The 17334-nt window shown below is 36.2% G+C and overlaps 2 protein-coding genes across 2 annotated transcripts in view; both read right to left on the minus strand.

Annotated features, from left to right (window-relative positions):
• LOC110848261 (Down syndrome cell adhesion molecule-like protein Dscam2) overlaps positions 1 to 15546 on the minus strand; it is a 109302-nt gene extending 93756 nt beyond the window's left edge. The window contains exons 1-2 of the mRNA XM_035851077.1: positions 14674 to 15546; positions 13422 to 14047 (exon numbers count right to left, since the gene is read on the minus strand). Of these exons, the coding sequence (XP_035706970.1) occupies positions 13422 to 13557 (136 nt within the window). The 5' untranslated portion in view covers positions 13558 to 14047; positions 14674 to 15546. The remainder of the gene's footprint in view (positions 1 to 13421; positions 14048 to 14673) is intronic.
• Positions 15547 to 16366: 820 nt separating this feature from the next.
• The window catches only part of LOC110848263 (Down syndrome cell adhesion molecule-like protein Dscam2), a 136820-nt gene continuing 135852 nt past the window's right edge, over positions 16367 to 17334 (minus strand). The window contains exon 37 of the mRNA XM_035851003.1: positions 16367 to 17241. Coding sequence (XP_035706896.1) covers positions 16820 to 17241 — 422 coding nt within the window. The 3' untranslated portion in view covers positions 16367 to 16819. The remainder of the gene's footprint in view (positions 17242 to 17334) is intronic.

Raw genomic sequence — 17334 nt, forward strand, 5'->3', positions numbered from 1 at the left:
GCGACTATGCCATGTCAAACAAAATTTTAGAAAATTTCCAAACGACACAAAATAGTGCCAGTACGTCTTACTTCTCATCATAAAACATTTCTGGTTTGGTTCGTATAACGTTTTTGGATCCCAACTTTTACAGTTGGATTTAAAATTTTTGAATTAAAAAAATATACAAATTGGTAAAACATTATTTTTTGCAATACTTAATTTTGAAAATGACCCGTCCCAGGAATTTACGATCAGGAATGACATGGTGACTTATGAACGCATGAATGACACTGAGAACAACCGGATTATCTAAACTTATATTACTGCTTGTTTAGACTCAAACTATTATTTTCGGCGTCTATCATAGCCAAGTGATTATTACTTTTATCTCACAATATTGCGCCATAATTTTCGCTCACGAAAATATGACATGCAAAAACTTAGGTTTTACATGTTAAGTTTTATTTTTACGAGTTACATTTTTAGTCGTTGCAATTTTTTAATAAGAAAACGGTTTTGCATTATTTAAAACACCCCATTGAATCAACCTACCTAATCTTACTTTACTTCTACATAAACCTAGAATTCTCATTTTCGGCGCTTATCATAATCAAGTTACTATTCTCAATTATTATCTTGCAATATTTCGCAATACTAATTTTCGCGAAAGCATGATTACATTTAATGAAAGAGGCCGAAACACGTATCTGAACATCCGTACCTCATTTGAATACCAATTAAAATTTATTACTATGAATTTCTCTCTAATCTTGAAAACAAAACAAAATATGGAGTTTCTCTTTGTGATTCTGGTCTAAAATTTGCCGAGGGCCTCAGAGAATTCCCTGCACATCAATATTCCACGCTTTTCTGGTTCCTCTCTCGCTTTCACCACTTTCACCACTGTCTCTTTTCGCTGGTCGAGTAGAAATGCAAATGGAAATCTGTCCGTACACACTCTTCTTCGCGTTGCCTGCACTCTTAGAAACTTGGTATTGAAAAAAACCTAACGGTATTAATACGTGACTCTACTGCCTTGTTATTAAACGGTTATACCATATTGGTATTGAACCGGTATTGAAATTATACCTCATGGTAATAATTTTAATACTAATTGGTATTAATTTTTTTTAATAGCACAATTTTACCCCCAATTTCTAAGAGTGAGAACTTGTAAATTCGAAGAGTACTGCAAATACGGCACCTTCTTCTAATAAAACTAGAGAAACGGGTAAACAACAACCGCAGCGGGGTAAAATCCATCCGATTCAGCTTCATTGCATCATTCCACACGGCATGGTAAACAGTTGGGAAGACGCAGACAGGATTCGGAGCTTTCTCTACTTTTACTTTTTTGAAAAAAACACGAGCTATAAATTAAAAAAAATATTTTTTATGAAAAAATAAAGAAAGCTTTTCACAAATTTCTGTAATTCCCCTGTTTTGGTTTCACCTGCAGGGGAGAAATTGGTTCATTGACAAAATGTAGATAAAAATTTGACTACCAAATTCCCAATAAAATCAGATGAACCTTGGTAAATAATGTTGTCAAACAGGATAACTCACCCAGCTTTCAACACCATGAGAAACAATGTCTTTATTAAATTTAGCAGTATATCAACCCGTATTAAAATCGTGGATAGGATTCTGCAGAGTAGGAAATTTATTTGTGAATAAATTTACGAGATTTATTGATAAATATGAATTCTGCTGATGCAAGATTTGCAAATTCAAGTGGTATCTGCTGCAGTAAGAACTGGCATGATTTTTCAGAAAATTTCTGTCTGATTCGTTCTGAACAGTTTGGGCATAATTCTGTATATTTTATTCACAATTTGCTGTCCATCAATACAGTTTTCCTGCAGAAAAATCCGGCAAATTTTCTGTGGAAAATGAGGGTTGAAATTTCCAGACTGGAAAATTGTTATTAATTAGAACCATTTGTTTTAATTTGTAAAAATTTCAAATTTTATCTTATCCCCCTCGATTTACACCATACTAAAAATTAACTACTTTCTCTTTCATCTGATTCTAAACACTTAGAAAAAGCCCGAAACGTAAAATTAAAAATTATTTAAAAATAAACATTGACAAATTAAAATTAAAATTAACCCTAAAATCCTAATAAAAGTTAAGATGGTTCTATTCTCTAATTTTCTGCACTCAAAATGCTTTCATAATTTTCAAAAACAACAAATTAGATTATGATTCCTTCCATCTCCAAAATGATAACGGCCCCACTTTCATCTCTGCATTATGTTACTACCCATCATTCATGCAATATCTTCGTTCCCCCACCTCGACCGGAGTTGAGCCCGAGAAGGAAATGAAATCCAAACAGAGGGACGAAAGTGAAAGTGAAGTTGCAGGGGTGGGAAAAATACTGGGTCGAAAACACAGTGAGGGTTTCACGTAACGTTGAGTCTTTTTGGTTCGTAAAAAAATTTCGTAATAAAAAAAAATCATGATATTTCGAATACCAGTTTCTGATGATATTAGGCAAATAATAATTCAAATGAATTTTGTACGAGATATTTTTTATTGAGGATCTTTCACGTCAACCAACCGTTTATGAATTTACGAATATGTTTTTCTTCACGAAACAACAGGTACGAAGGTGATGAAAACCAGTAATGTATTTTTACAACGATAAAAAGTAAATTTGTTAACAAGACCATCATTTTTGTGTGATTGTTGCCTTCTCCATGTAGATCTTTTTGTGAGTGTAACAGCTCTGGAAATCCAAACCCTGGGAAGAATAGAGCTTAAAATACTTCATTTTGCCCCAGTGAAGTTGTTGGAGAAAGGAGTCGTTTTAACATTTCATTTCATATTTGCTTTCACCTCGCCTCACTTCACTTCACGGTCGGCACGTCAATCCGAATTGTGCTCACATTTGCACTCCCTTTTCCATCCTCATTTCCATCCTGCCAGCGCGGAGGAGGATCCATTTGGCTCTCGGTGGCTTGGTCTCGGTCTGCGGCTTCGTTGCGGTTTTGAATTCGGAGGAGAGTTTGGATCCCATATTTGTTTAAAATTTTATTAGGTTTTAGTTCAGATACAAAATTTTGAATGAGAGATAAGTTAGATTTGGGTTTTGTTTGGATTCAGACAAAATTTGTTGGCTTGATGGGATTCAGTTTGTTTTTGTATTCAGTTGTTTGGTTGGAAACGAATTGAGAAAGAAAATGTATGCAGAATTGAGAAACCAACGGGGTTGAATTATTTATAATTGGTAGAACAAGCAATGGGTGAGAGATATCTGGATGGAGATGGAGACGAATTTTAACATATTTTCGAAATCAGGAGATTTTTTAAAAGAAAGTAACTTACTAACTAGTTTCAAACGTAATCTACGGGAAAACGGATCGGAGATGTGGATTCCATAGACATATTTTTGATTAGTTTTAATAAAATTTTGTATAGGTTTTTTATAGGAAAGGAAAGTATTCACTAGTTTCAATTTATCCCATAGGAAAATTGTCCTACCGAAAATTAGCGATAAATAAATATTGAAATATAAATAATTACGTTGCACTTCGACGCCATACACTTTATTATCGAGTTTTTAGTAAACCTTATAAAACTCAGGTGCGAGAACTGCTGTTTGGATTTTGGATTGGATTTATTGAAAATATTGCTGATATAAATAAATTTACTAATAGATGAAAAAATTAAGCCAGCAAATTTGTAATACCACTGCATTACGATTAAGTAACGGGAATTTCCTTAATTCCGCAAAGTTGGAAAAGAAAGATGCACACTAAAAATAAGGTGGTAACAAATTCATCTACCGCTTGTATGTAATCGCTACACTCTCAGCAAAATTGCCACCAAAATCGTCTCCTCGTGTAGGTACTATGCAACTCTACCGTATGGTGATAATATACCTCCGCCGGTTGACAAATGTGTTTTGTCTCCCGAACGGAGGTAAACAGTATTATCACCTGTTTGGATATAATTTGTTACTCCCGATGACAGAATGTATACAACATGGAGGTAACTTGTAGGGATGGTAATCCGTATCCTAAATTAACCGATCCGTAGGATAGGATCGGATAAATATAGGATAGGATCGGATCGGATTTGCTCGCTTTAGGATCGGATCGGCTCCCGGTTCTACTCGAAATCCGATGCGATCCGATCCTAGGATCGGATCGATCGTAGGATATCCGCGGATGATATGTGTGAGACACCTTGTGTCTAACTATGGAAATACTTTACCAGCTGCTTTTCTTTATTTATTGGAACGGTTTTTGGTGAGTTCATCACATGGCGTATATTACCCGAATGAGCCGAATTATCCTATTATTTTGAAATCATACTAAATTGAATAATTTGAACGCCAAAATAAAAATAACTGGTGTAGAATAATAACATAATTCGGCTCGTTCGGGTAATGTACGCCATGTGATGAACTCACCAAATGTGAAACGAGTTTACATCGGATGATCCGAGGATCCTGTGTGATCCTGTGTGATCCTGTGTGATCCTAGGATCTCATCGGTTCGGATCGGATTGTCTGATCCTCGGATCCTCTATCCGATCCGTGTGAAAATCCGATCCTATCCGAGTTTTTACGATCCTAGGATAGGATCGGTTACGGATTACCATCACTAGTAACTTGTGTCACTGAATGGAAATAATTTACCTACATGTAGTGATAATATGGGTGATAAGTTATATCCGTCTTACGCATATATTTATCTCCTTGTGGTAATAGATAGATTAGAACCCGGGGGAAGCAAATATAGTTTCTAAAATATGTATTTATTTATTTAAATACGATTTGGTTAGAGATCAAATTTCTTCACACGTCTCCACATACTACATACATCCATACACGTAAATATAAAACTTAAATTGTGCATGCTTACATATATATATATATCTACATACTTATATTACTTATCATGTTAGTGAAAATTGATTCTCGTACATACTAGCTGGCTCTCGAGTTTGTTATTTTGCTGAAGATTTGCCTGTTATCTGTAAATCCAATAAAAAAAAAATGTCACGTGATGAAGCGTCAACTGTATAAATCACACTCAAAGAGAAATTAAACTTATTTACTATTACTTTAAATGGAGTTTTATCTTACCATAAAAACATCTTCCAGTTCCGTGGAGCACGCAACGTTAGAGATCGAATGTTGTTCCAGTAAAATTGGGAAAATATCGTCATCTCAATCTGCGCCGTATTCATCTTAGAACAAAATTTGCGCATCCGGATCTAGAAAAAACTTGTTTTAGTGTAAATATTTATAGGACAAAAAACAATAAAATTACAGCATAAGCATCATATGAACTATGAATTAAAATTATTTACCTGAAATGTAGAGTAATCCATAATTTTAACCTCTAATAAGTAATTTTTCTTCTGGTAAGATGCAAAAACTCGAACAATTTTCGTTATTCTGCCAGGTGCGAGAGCGAAACGTTTGTGAGAGAAAACTTAACTGCCACTAAACTTTAGTGACTAAAGTTTGCGCTTGGCTTTAAGGTGACAAATTGTCACCTATAGGAAATGATTTTGGAGACGAAATTATTTCCACGAAGGAAATAAATTATTTCTGGATAGGATATACTGTTTGTCACCTCCAATGTTGACAATTTTGGTGACAAATTTATTACCTAATGAGAGACAGAGGTTGTTACCTTGTCAGGGTAGTAAAAGTGGTAATAATTTTCCTTCTAAATTATTGAGAGTGTATATGCAGCTCTATGCAGCTCTCTATGCAGTGACGTTGGCAAAGATTTTCTATCGAAAGAGGACACCCATTCCTGGGAGTTTCAAAATGATTAATCAATTTCCAATCGGAATATATGAGTTTGGGGAAATTTTGGGTGCCATTTTCAGTGACAAGTCTTTACCAATTTAAATATTTTGAGGATAGATTTGTCAAATTTTACAAAAAATATGCTACGTCTCATAATGAAGTAAAATTGAAATTTCTAACTCGGAAAAAGTACATACGTTTCCTAAGAACTGTATAAAGCCAATGTTATCTCCACTAAAAATATATGATTCTTCTTCTCCTCCGCTAACTTTTTTCCATGATGAAATCGACTCGGACACATAAGTAAAAGATAAACAATCGAAGAAAGTGGATCTACTTTCACTTCTTGCGCAATTTCCACGTTTTTGTTACGTAACGTAACTCATCTACTTTCACTCGAGTGAAAGAGCACATCCTTGAGCCCGGTTTGGTTTGGTTTGTCGTGAAGGCTTCGACTTTTGGACAGTTCGAGAATGAGAGTGGGAGCGGAATTGTATTGTCTCATTAAAATTTGAACAGATTGGAAGAATTGGAATTGTGTAGCGATCGGAATGAACGAGCCGGGTTGAAGTGCACCCTTCAAATCTAATTGACACTGACGAACAGACAAGAGTGGGGAGTTCCTCTTTGGCCTCCTCTCGTGCATCACGTATCTCTCTCTCGCTCTGCATTTTGGATCCTCTTCCATCTGGGTCGCGGGTGTGCCAGGGCAAGTTAAGTGTGTCCCAAGGCCTTATCGCCATGTGAGCCTCGTCCACTCACTCCCCCCACCTGCGTGCCTGGTGACACCCCCTGCCACACCCGTCCCAGCAACGACAAGCTGAGCCATCAGGCGAAGTTTGATTCGCCGGACCCTGTGCACGGGAGGATCTACGCCTTGGAGGAGCTCCCCCAGGTAAGACCTTTGCTTGATATATTGGGGTGGTGAGCATGTGGGGGTGGTCGACGGAAGAGTGGGTGTGTGCGGTGCTGGTGGGGGTGGCTGGGGTAGGTTTACGGGGTTCCCATGACCTAGTCATGTGCTGCGGTGGGAGGGGTTAGTTCGTGGGGTGTTTCATGGCCCCTTATGGGGTCACTTAGGCCGAACCCTGATGGGTCATTGGTTAGTTTGTGGTCCATGGATGCTCCGCTCCAGCCCAAAACCCGTCGTGTCCCCACCGGCACGGCGCCTACTCACTTGAATGTCACCATTTTTCCTGATATGCAAATCGCCTATAATCTCTGTCTTGCATTTGGTCGAACCTGGGTTTCATAGGTAGTCAGGGCCGAATGGTGAACTGGGCATCCTTCCCAGTTCAGGTAGAGTTTTTCCAGACTGACCACCATAGTCTGGTTTTCCCTCTACTCCCCTGTCTACTATCACAATTATTATAATCTAAAAATTTGACTATACAAAATATATGTAACAAACTATGATTGTGACTTGCAAGAGCTATTGGCTATATATGCAATAAAGATACATATGTTAATCGGACACCGAGCTGGATAACATTTATGATGCTAACAGACAAGAGTGGAAAAGGAGAGAATGCAGCCAAAATAGAAAATGTTCTTTTTCGCAAAACTTGCCCAAGCCGGAGCTGGAGTGGGCGTGTAATTTATGGGTTAAAATACATGATTTGATTCATAAATGGCGTAAATTTTAGAAATTTTATAAATAACTTGAAGATGATAACCTGTCATTGGACCAGTTTAGCGTTTGACTATTGCGTTTTTGACCGGTTGCCCTAAACCCACTAAACAATGGAAATCCATAAACCATCTGCCTACTGCATTTCTATTTTGATACTCTATAAAAAGTGACAAATGTCGCGTAAGTCATTCAACTTGTGCAAACTAATGGGATATAAATACTTTTCATCAGTTTACAAAAATTTGTTCCCCAATTTCCCTTCGAAATAGTTGCAAAATTTTGTAAGGTTACAGACATACAATAGATAACATCCTCTCCGAACCGTCCCCGCCTCCGGGTTCCAAGGAGACCCGCTTTCCGTACTTTTATGTGTTTTGGAATTTGTGTGAATCAAACGAGATCAAACAAGACACTTAAAGTTGCCCGAATTTAGCACGCTGTCACTTTAACTTTCACTCTCCGACATGACACACGGCTGGCAAGAGGGAGATCGTCCTCCCACGCGCAATATATTTGTGGATGGCTTTTACTTTGTTAATTGCGTGAGGGAACAGCCGGAGGGAATTGGCTAATAATGCGGAATGTCGAAGGTTAATGGATTGCAGGTGTATTTTTAGACATTTTCAAATTCTGTTTTAATTCGCTAAAAGCAAAATTATTTAAAATGTTTAGATGAAATATTTTAAAAAATAAATGCATTTTCAGGAAATTTATATATTTGACTGCATGCAAGATTCGGCACTTAAAATAATGTGGTGGAAACCTGCAACCTGGCAGATAATGAAAATTTGAATAACCCGAAAAATGTGTTTGGGATCTTGATATTATAAATGATATTCAAAAAATTAAAAATATGTCGCGCAACTTGTCCAAAATTTGTACTGAGGGGTTTTTAGCACACTGTTTAAAATCTGATGGAGTCAGATATATCCTCCGTACAGGTATTGGTTAGACAATAACTTCCTACCAGATTAATGTCGAAGGTTAATGGATTGCAGGTGTATTTTTTGAACATGTTGAAATTCTGCTTTAATTCCTTAAAAGAAAAATTAAGCGTTGAATTTTTAGATTGAATATTTTAAGATAAATTTATTTTCAGGAAATTTATTTATCTGGATACATGCAAATTTTATTGTGCCACGTATGTGTTACTCAAGCCGAAAAATTCAACGCGTGAGATAATTATTGTGTAAGATATGTGTCCAAAAAAGTACACAATGTGCCAAAAAGTCTTAAAATGGTTAATTTACTTATGGAATGCTTTAATTCGTTAAAAGCAAAATTTCATTTCAATTCCAGAGGGAACGTTTTACAACATATTTATTTTCAGGAAATTTATTAGTTTGAATGCATGCTTTATAAGTTTTATGCATGCTTTACTCGAAAATACATCTACAGAAGAAATCTGCCAAACCTTCAACCGGATAATGATGTTCAAAAAAATAAATATGTCGCCCAACGTATTCAAGGTTCGAGGGCTTTTCTTTTCGTAACCTTTATAAACTTGTAGAAATATTTTTGCTCGTGGAAATTACCTTATAAGGTTATCATGCATTTGCTGCCTGTCGCTCGTAATTTCGAAAATTTATGTAAATAAACGATGATAACCTTAATTAATATTCCCAGAAATTTGTGTCAATATGAAAGAACTGATGCTTTCATGAGAACTACAAATTCGGAGGAAAAATGATTCCTACATTCCAACCAGGTAAATAGTTTAATGATATTATATATGTTAGGTCATGACCCATTTGCATTCATTTTGTACCCGACACACAATTTGACATGGAAATAAAGCGAATTGTGGATGGGGCACGGAATGCGAATAACGTTGACATTGTTCACATTGGTGCATATTAGCGAAATGAAAATTAAATTTGATGAGAACGTTCTTTTGTGCTGTTTGTTTTTAGAGGCACTTTTATTTTACTTAGGACGCTCGTTCATACCGTTGAAAAGCCAATAATGCAACGCAACAAGCTAAACTGGTAGATGTACGGAAATATGTACGAGTATGTGTAAAGTTTAGGGTTCAGGATAATATAGGTACAGAAACTTAAAGAAACGACTTACAAAATTTAGGCAAGCCCTGACAATTTTTTAAAAATTCGTAAATTTTGAAAAAATAATTTTGCAAACTTTTACAAAATAAACCGTTACAACGCATGTAACCAAGGGGTGAAAGGAGTGTCATACGTCAATGTGAATATCAAATTGTTCGAAAATTTGTTAAGATTGACACTTCTGACGTGTTTTCGACTTTTGTGTCTTATTTGTGTCAAATTTAACAGTTGATAACCCTTTTGTGACCTTTATATGACCTCTGAGGTCAAAATGGAGGTCACCATTGAATTCGGGGTTAAATTTCAGTTGAAATTGAAATAGATATGTCCTATGACCTTTACATGACCTCTGAGGTCAAAATGGAGGTCACCATTGAATTTGACATTGAAAAATAGTTAAAAATGACGTGTCACATGTCAAAACTGACAAGTGACACTTTTTCGTCACTTTTCGTCACCGTGACGATGTCATCGTCACAGGTGACGTCCAAACACAAAATGACATGAATTTTCAAATTCCTCGTTGAGAAATAGTTAAAAATGATGTGTCGCATGTCAAAACTGACACATGACACTTTTTCGTCACTTTTCGTCACTGTGACGACGTCATCGTCACAGGTGACGATGTCACAGTGTCCATCTTCGAACTCGTCCTGTCCCTTGACGTTAGGAGTTTACGTTCAAAATTTCAAGTCTCTATGTCTTTTCGTTCAAAAGTTATCGGTGCTACGGACAGACAGACGGACGGACGGACAGACGGACATAACGATCTTATAAAGGGCTTTCACCCCTTAATAAAAAGGCGCCCTTGTTTGAAACGGTGTCACTTTTCAATATAAAGGCATATCTAAAATATTCTAAAAACGATTATACGCATATTCAAAATTAGACATCATGCCAAACTTGGTACGCTTAATATAATTTTGAAAAAATTGCCACCAATTACGAAATAAATTGGCAAATCTTAATTTAGAGGAGATCAGAATTTTGTGGGAGTTAGACAACGTTTTAGTAATTACAAACCATTTATGTGATTAAAGGCCATACAGATGCTTTATCCGTGACCATGAAGTTAATGTGACGAACTTATTTATCTACAAGTTTTGCAAATAATTTTACAAAATTTAAAAAAATTACGATACTGATCTTATAAATTTAAGGTTAATCTGTTGTTCTTCTTCTGCAATTTTTTTTAAACGATTTGTAAGTTTACGAGTAAAAGTGATTTATAACGGTGGAAATATTGCAAAATTATTTCACCAAATTCTGTCAAATTACCTTATAAGGTTTTCATGCATTCATTTCGAAAATTTATGTAAAAACACAATAACTTTAGTTAATGTTCCCCTTCCTAATTATTTAGTAGATAAAATAAAATGTGCAAAATATATTTTGCACATTTTTCCCAACAAACCCTGGTCGTACCCACAATGAGGAGAAGGATCTCATAAAAAAGTCTCTCATCTTTCCTTTTGTATATCTCTCCCCAAAAAACGGCGTGGCTGGTTTAGAGCCCCGTCGCCATAATGCTAAACAATGGGTCGGCATAAATAAGGAAAGCGGTGGGAGAAAGGCAGCCAGAGAAAGCTGGCGGAGAAAAACAATGGCGAAAAGAAGAGGAACAAAAGCTCGGATGAAATTTATAAAGGAAACGAAAACACAATAATAATCCTCCAAAGTCGACTTTATCGTTATCTCTGCCGCATTTCGATGGCTTTTGGGTGGAGGAAGGGAAACATTGAATACTTTATTTATGTATAGGGGGCTGTTCACACTAGGTTTGTAAACTCGGCAGAAAATGTGCAACGAGTTATTTGTAATCGAATGGAGACAACAATTTCTGCGAGTTTCCCACACAGACAGTTAATTGTGCCACATAAGTCAAATCAAATTAACTAAATAATAAGTTACAATTTTCCAAAATATTTCATTATACTTGGTCGATTTAATAGAAATCAATTCGATAATGTGCGCACAAAATCGTTGTCGAATTCCATTCCACTCTATTCGATTCCATGTCATTCAATCTCAAAATGTCGCTACCTCCACCTGTTGTTCCAACTTAATAAATTGCATGTTTGTTACGTTTGTAACGTTTGTTTGTACTGACGTAGAATTATCTCAAAAATGATTTTAAAGAAATTGGTCAATTGCAGTATTACAATTGCATATATGCAATTGTAATAGGAAAAGTTGAAAGGATAAGGGCTCACTTGTAGACTTGAAGGGGTCCGGATTAGGCCTTTTTGTCAACGTTTCGACCTCTTGGGTCTTCTTCAGGACGACGAGGGTTAGAAAGTTATGCTCATAACGGTTCTCTCTTCCTATCCCATAACACATTTCTAACCCTTTTTCACTTTTTCCTCATCCTTTTTTCCTACTCACTCACTTTTTTCCTAATCACCATGTGAAGCAACCCTCGTCGTCCTGAAGAAGACCCAAGAGGTCGAAACGTTGACAAAAAGGCCTAATCCGGACCCCTTCAAGTCTACAAGTGAGCCCTTATCCTTTCAACTTTTCCTATTACATCCTCACTGCACAATTTTTACATTATATGCAATTGTAATACTATGCAAATGTAATTCATAAAGTAACATATATGTTACTTTATGAACGGTCATTAATTTCAGTTCAAAATTTGCAAATAATATTTGTTCAAGTAATTGTAGTTCATTAAATTTATTTGACCAATATTTGAATAAATTTCAAATAAATTTTTTCTCAATATAATCATTTGTCTTGTTCGTTTGGTAATGTTTACAAAAATTAAATTATTTGCTGAAATAAGTCTTCTAATCCTAATTGTTCTAATCCAAATTTTACAAAATTGCATAAAATCAACTAATTTTCGTCATTTTGTCAAAAGTTCTAAATCTTTAACCCGTGATGATTTGTCGTTTCGAATTCGGGAAATATTTATTTAGCCTCATATTCTCTTTACGCACTCGGCCTCTTTTTCATGAAGCCATGAAATTCAAGATACGCGAAAATCCAGGAGGATATTTTTATAGATATGTATTCGAGTTTTCTGCGTTTGGTGTCCAAAGCTGAAAAACAGTACTTGTACTGACGCTTGTTCGACACCCTTAATAAAAACCTAATCAATCAATCAATCAATCAATAAGAACCACGACTAAACAACTGGCACAGACGAGACGCATCATAATGCTGTTTCTTGGAACATTCTTTTCCTGCTTTCACCAACTTTCTCCGCACCCACGCGAACCGCAAAGTGAGAGCGTGTAAAGAGTGGGAGAAAACGTAATAAACATCTTCCTTTGAGGGTGACGTGACACTTTGTGAATTTTGTGGTTTCTATGCTCATCTGTCTGCACCATTGTTGTGGTGTCCCTTGTAGTGCTAAATAATCCTCTTAAAGAGTGAAAGTAGGTGTGAAGGTGGGATTCGTCGTCGCAGCACCACTTTCACTCTTCACTTTGGTCTCCGTCATCATTTGGGAGCGACAAACATAAACAAACACGTCGACACTAGGATAAAGTTGAAGTTGTATTTTTATGTGATGTGATCATGTGATATGGTGTCGGTTTTACGGGGTTGAGAAAAATTATGCCAAATTGAATATTTTTGATGAAACGAGAAATCCTTAGAATTAAGGAAAATACAAACTTCTTACAAACAAAATTCTTTGTAGTTGTTTATAAAATTTAGGATACGACAATCTACGGATTAGACATCTTAATTAGTAAGGTTAAAATCATTATGTTTTAAATAATTATCTATGACATTGAGCTGTTCAAAATATGTTTGAAAACGAAAGTCAAGTCAAATAAGTAATTTATATAATATAAGGACTTGATGATCCATTACCTAAATCGTTCAAATCAACACGTTTTTAATTGTTTCTCGGAACTTATTTTAAAATTCTGGACAATTTAATGATATTTGAGAAACAATGAAACTCTTATTTACGATATACAGATCTATTTAGCTTGCCAAATCTCACCTTGACAAAGGTTCAGCTCGAGAAAGAGAAGCGTTACAGAGAAAATAGTTTTCCCCAGGTTTGAGTTGTATTTGAAATTTCGAATTGACCGTTTTATATCGGATTTCACTTTCACTTTGAGCGTTGCGTTCACCATTTAACTTGCTGATTTTACACGTTTCCTTGCAACTTAAAGTTAAGATAAAATTACATTTCAGTAATATCAGGAAAAAAAACTACACAACTGAACTGTTCACAAATAGAATAATATTTGGTATTTATGACGCACTGGTTTGCCTGATAAAAAAATGTGTAGTAGTGATTCTCAATTTTGTTCTGCTATTTTATTTAGTGAATGCGAAGCAGACGAATCTGCTCGAAACACGCAGAGAACATTATTTATTTTTACGAAGCTAGCACGATTTAATTCAGTTTCATGTAAATTAATTAAGAATTAGTATTAAACAGGTTCTTCCTCCGCTAATTTAAATTTTCCTCATAAAATACAGCCAAGTCAGTCAATTAGAATTAAAAATCATGAAAAATACTCAGGAATGTAGATTTGTATATTGGTACAGCTTTGACGACGTTTCTAATAATGCAGAAACTCTATAATTAAAATATGTCGGAGCAGATTTCCATGTACACTTTTTGAGAAAGTAGTAAATTACGTGATCGACTTAGGAGGGGAGCTTGCGAGGTTGATAATAACAGATCCTGATGCCCTTTGGATATGTGGTAGGGTCCCATGAGTGTACTAAAACCCTGAATTGGTTTGACTCCATGGCCACATTTACGCCCGCCACACCCACTCAAAAATGCCCAAAAAACGCTTTCACACCAGTTTTCACTCACTCAAATCCACGCCAAATCAAACTCAATATTTTCGAAATTTTTAGTATTTTTAAAATTTAAAATTCTGAATGAGCATTGTTGTAGTAATCAACAACGCAAATTATCCCTGCGAAATAATCATCAGCAAAATTGAGTTTGATATTGGATTGAAGAAAGCAACTATCTGGGAGTGTAATGGTGAAAGAAATTTCAAAATCCGAGTAAAATTGGATTTTTGGCGAGGTTTTGAGTGAGTGAAAACTGGAGTGAAAGCGTTTTTTGGGTATTTTTGAGTGGGTGTGGCGGGCGCAAATGTGGCCATGGAGTTAAACCACTTCAGGGTTTTAGTACACTCATGGGACCCTACCACATATCCAAAGGGCATCAGGATCTGTTATTATCAACCTCGCAAGCTCCCCTCCTTAGTAATTAAAATTACATTTTCGAAAACGATTTTAGTTAATTTTTATGAACTCCAGTTAATTTCAGGGTGCCCCATAGTAAAAAATAAATAACTGTAATGATTTTCTGCGTTTCTTTAAGTTAGGGACCTTTCTTGTGCCACTCTTGCGTAGTCAGCTTTTTGCGATACTTTTTGTGATTTTTTTTCGTACAAACTCTGCGAACACAGCTTATACTCTGATCAATAAAATAGTACCAATAACTGTAATATTCATATGACACACTTTTCACAATTTCTACAACTCACTTATTCACAAACAGAGGAACTCTTCAGGAATCGGAGGAAAAAAACCTCTGTGCACACCTCTCACTTGGATTAATACATTTAATTAATGGTGCACATTGATTTAAATGGTTTGACACAATTTATTATTGGATTTTGCATCGTTTTGAATTTTCACGAGAAAGTGGAGCTCGTCAAGAATTCGCCATGACATGATATTAGCTCAACTGATTTTGTGAGGGATGAGATTCACGTTATCCGACGGAAAGTAATAAAGTTGAACTTCGATGAGATGAGGTGTTACCCGTCGGGAAAGTGAAAACAGACTGACCACGAGCCGACAACTTTCTTCACTTTTTTTACCATCCACCTCAACGATTAATATTAGACTGGAGGTGTCATATCATATCGACACGATTGTTCTTCTTTATTCTAATTTGTGTGCTTTTAAGATTCTTCTTCGTAGGCTTGTTTTAATTTTAATTCTCGATAACGTAGAATTGCAATGAAACTCTATTTTCTAGTTAACTTGGTGAAGCGTAAGTGTAAGTTTGGCTGAAAGTGGAGATTTCAGATTTCGTGAGGTTGCGGAGGCCGAGAGCGAGAAGTGCGAGTTGTTTCGCGTCGAGCGAGTGAAAGCAGACTGAGCACGTGCTGGAAACTTTCTCCACGTTTTAAGCCATGTACCCAACGAAACTGCCCGGCTTCGGGTCTGACTAAGGTGAAGGTCGTCTGAGGAGTCTGGCTCCCTCAGTAGTCACACCTTGACTTTAGTCTTTTAGAAAAAAATGATGACAATTAATGAAGAAGAAAACTGAGGACGGGTATACAAAACTAGGGTCACTTTAGATACACCATAAATATGTAAATTTCCATTACGTTTACGACCTCTGATCACTTTACATAAACATTTCTTGCGAATTGAGTTTAATCTTGCGTGTAAAGACTACGCGGAGATAACCACAATCTGATTAGATTTTTGTTACTTAGTTTGTGGAAATCTGTGCAAAATTTATTTGCAAATTTGCTAAATTTCTGCAAGAGAAGAGACGTCATGTGAAATTTAGTTGGGTTACTTTGTGTCGGATTTGTATCATCATCCCCACACAATGAAGCAGTCTTGTCTGACTCTGAGGCAAGTTGAGACATCGTATGTAAATGAAATTACTCGATCGGGGTAACGTAACACAATTTATTTCTCACGGTCACAAATTGAAATTTGTAAATGAACTTTGTAATTGAAACTTTGTTGATCAGCAGACATGCAAAATTATTTTGAAGCTGCATTTAATCGAGGCGAATTGAGACGTATGCATAGGAAAAATTGAGGCAATCTCACTTTCCCAATGATACTCCACTTCAAACCACGAGTATGAACTGCCATCAGAAAAGTGGAAACTTCCACTTCGGAAATAATAACACAGTTGTAACATTTTGGTTGGATATTCAAAGTTTCGAATGATATTATAACATTTTATTTTCATGTGTAAAAATTATACAAAACGTGAGATAACCGTGTATCTCATCCGTTAACAGCATATGTATAGTTTTTTTTTACATATCTATCATTATTTAGAACAATATTTTTTATAAATTTTGATAATCACATAGTTATGTTCTTATATTTTGAATTTAAGAAATTCAAATATAAAATTCAAAGTGTTATTCAAAAATTTCATAGATAGACTCCTTCATAAAACGTTGTATATAAAACTTTATATAAATTTCATAATTTGTTTGATTCATAATTTCATATTTTTTTCATTTCTAAATTTCAAAATTTCGAATTTAGGGATACATAATTACATAACCAACTTTAAGCTCCTCTTCCCAAATCATCATAAACTTTTATTGTAAAATAAATTACTTTCTCCCGCGGCCTCGTGCCCCATTACTCGTGTCAAACATCGATATGGAACCCTCCCTGATTTTTACTTCGACTTTGCCTCTGCTGTTTCCCCTGATTTCGCTTCATTGACAACCCTTTCGCTCCAGAAGCTTCGTCACCGCCGTGAAGAAGCTGACCGTTCGTGTCGGAAAATTTTGGGGGCGGTTGTGCCGTCGTGGTGAAAGAAGTCTCTTCCGTGTGCGAGGAGTACCCAGAGCTGGACCGGACGCGCGGGATGACCTGCCCGCCGCCCCCACTATTCGAAGACCCCGAGGTCGACTTGTTACTACGTTTGTGGTGATGGCGTTGGTGGGGACGCCCCGCGCAGTAAGAGGCGCGCCCTCCTTTGCCCGAGGTGCGACCCGTGGTGGGGGAAGATTCGTCATCCAGGGAAGAAGAGGAAGACTCCATTTCTTCCGAGGTGGGGATGCGATCTGGGGAGAGGGGGAAGAATTTGCATAAATAAATGTTTTGTCCATATGTATAAATATTTCCGCTATTATTTGAAAAATATGTATGTTTTTTTA

This window comes from Folsomia candida, unplaced genomic scaffold (genome assembly GCF_002217175.1).
Source record: "Folsomia candida strain VU population unplaced genomic scaffold, ASM221717v1 Fcan01_Sc004, whole genome shotgun sequence".
Lineage (NCBI taxonomy): Eukaryota > Metazoa > Arthropoda > Collembola > Entomobryomorpha > Isotomidae > Folsomia > Folsomia candida.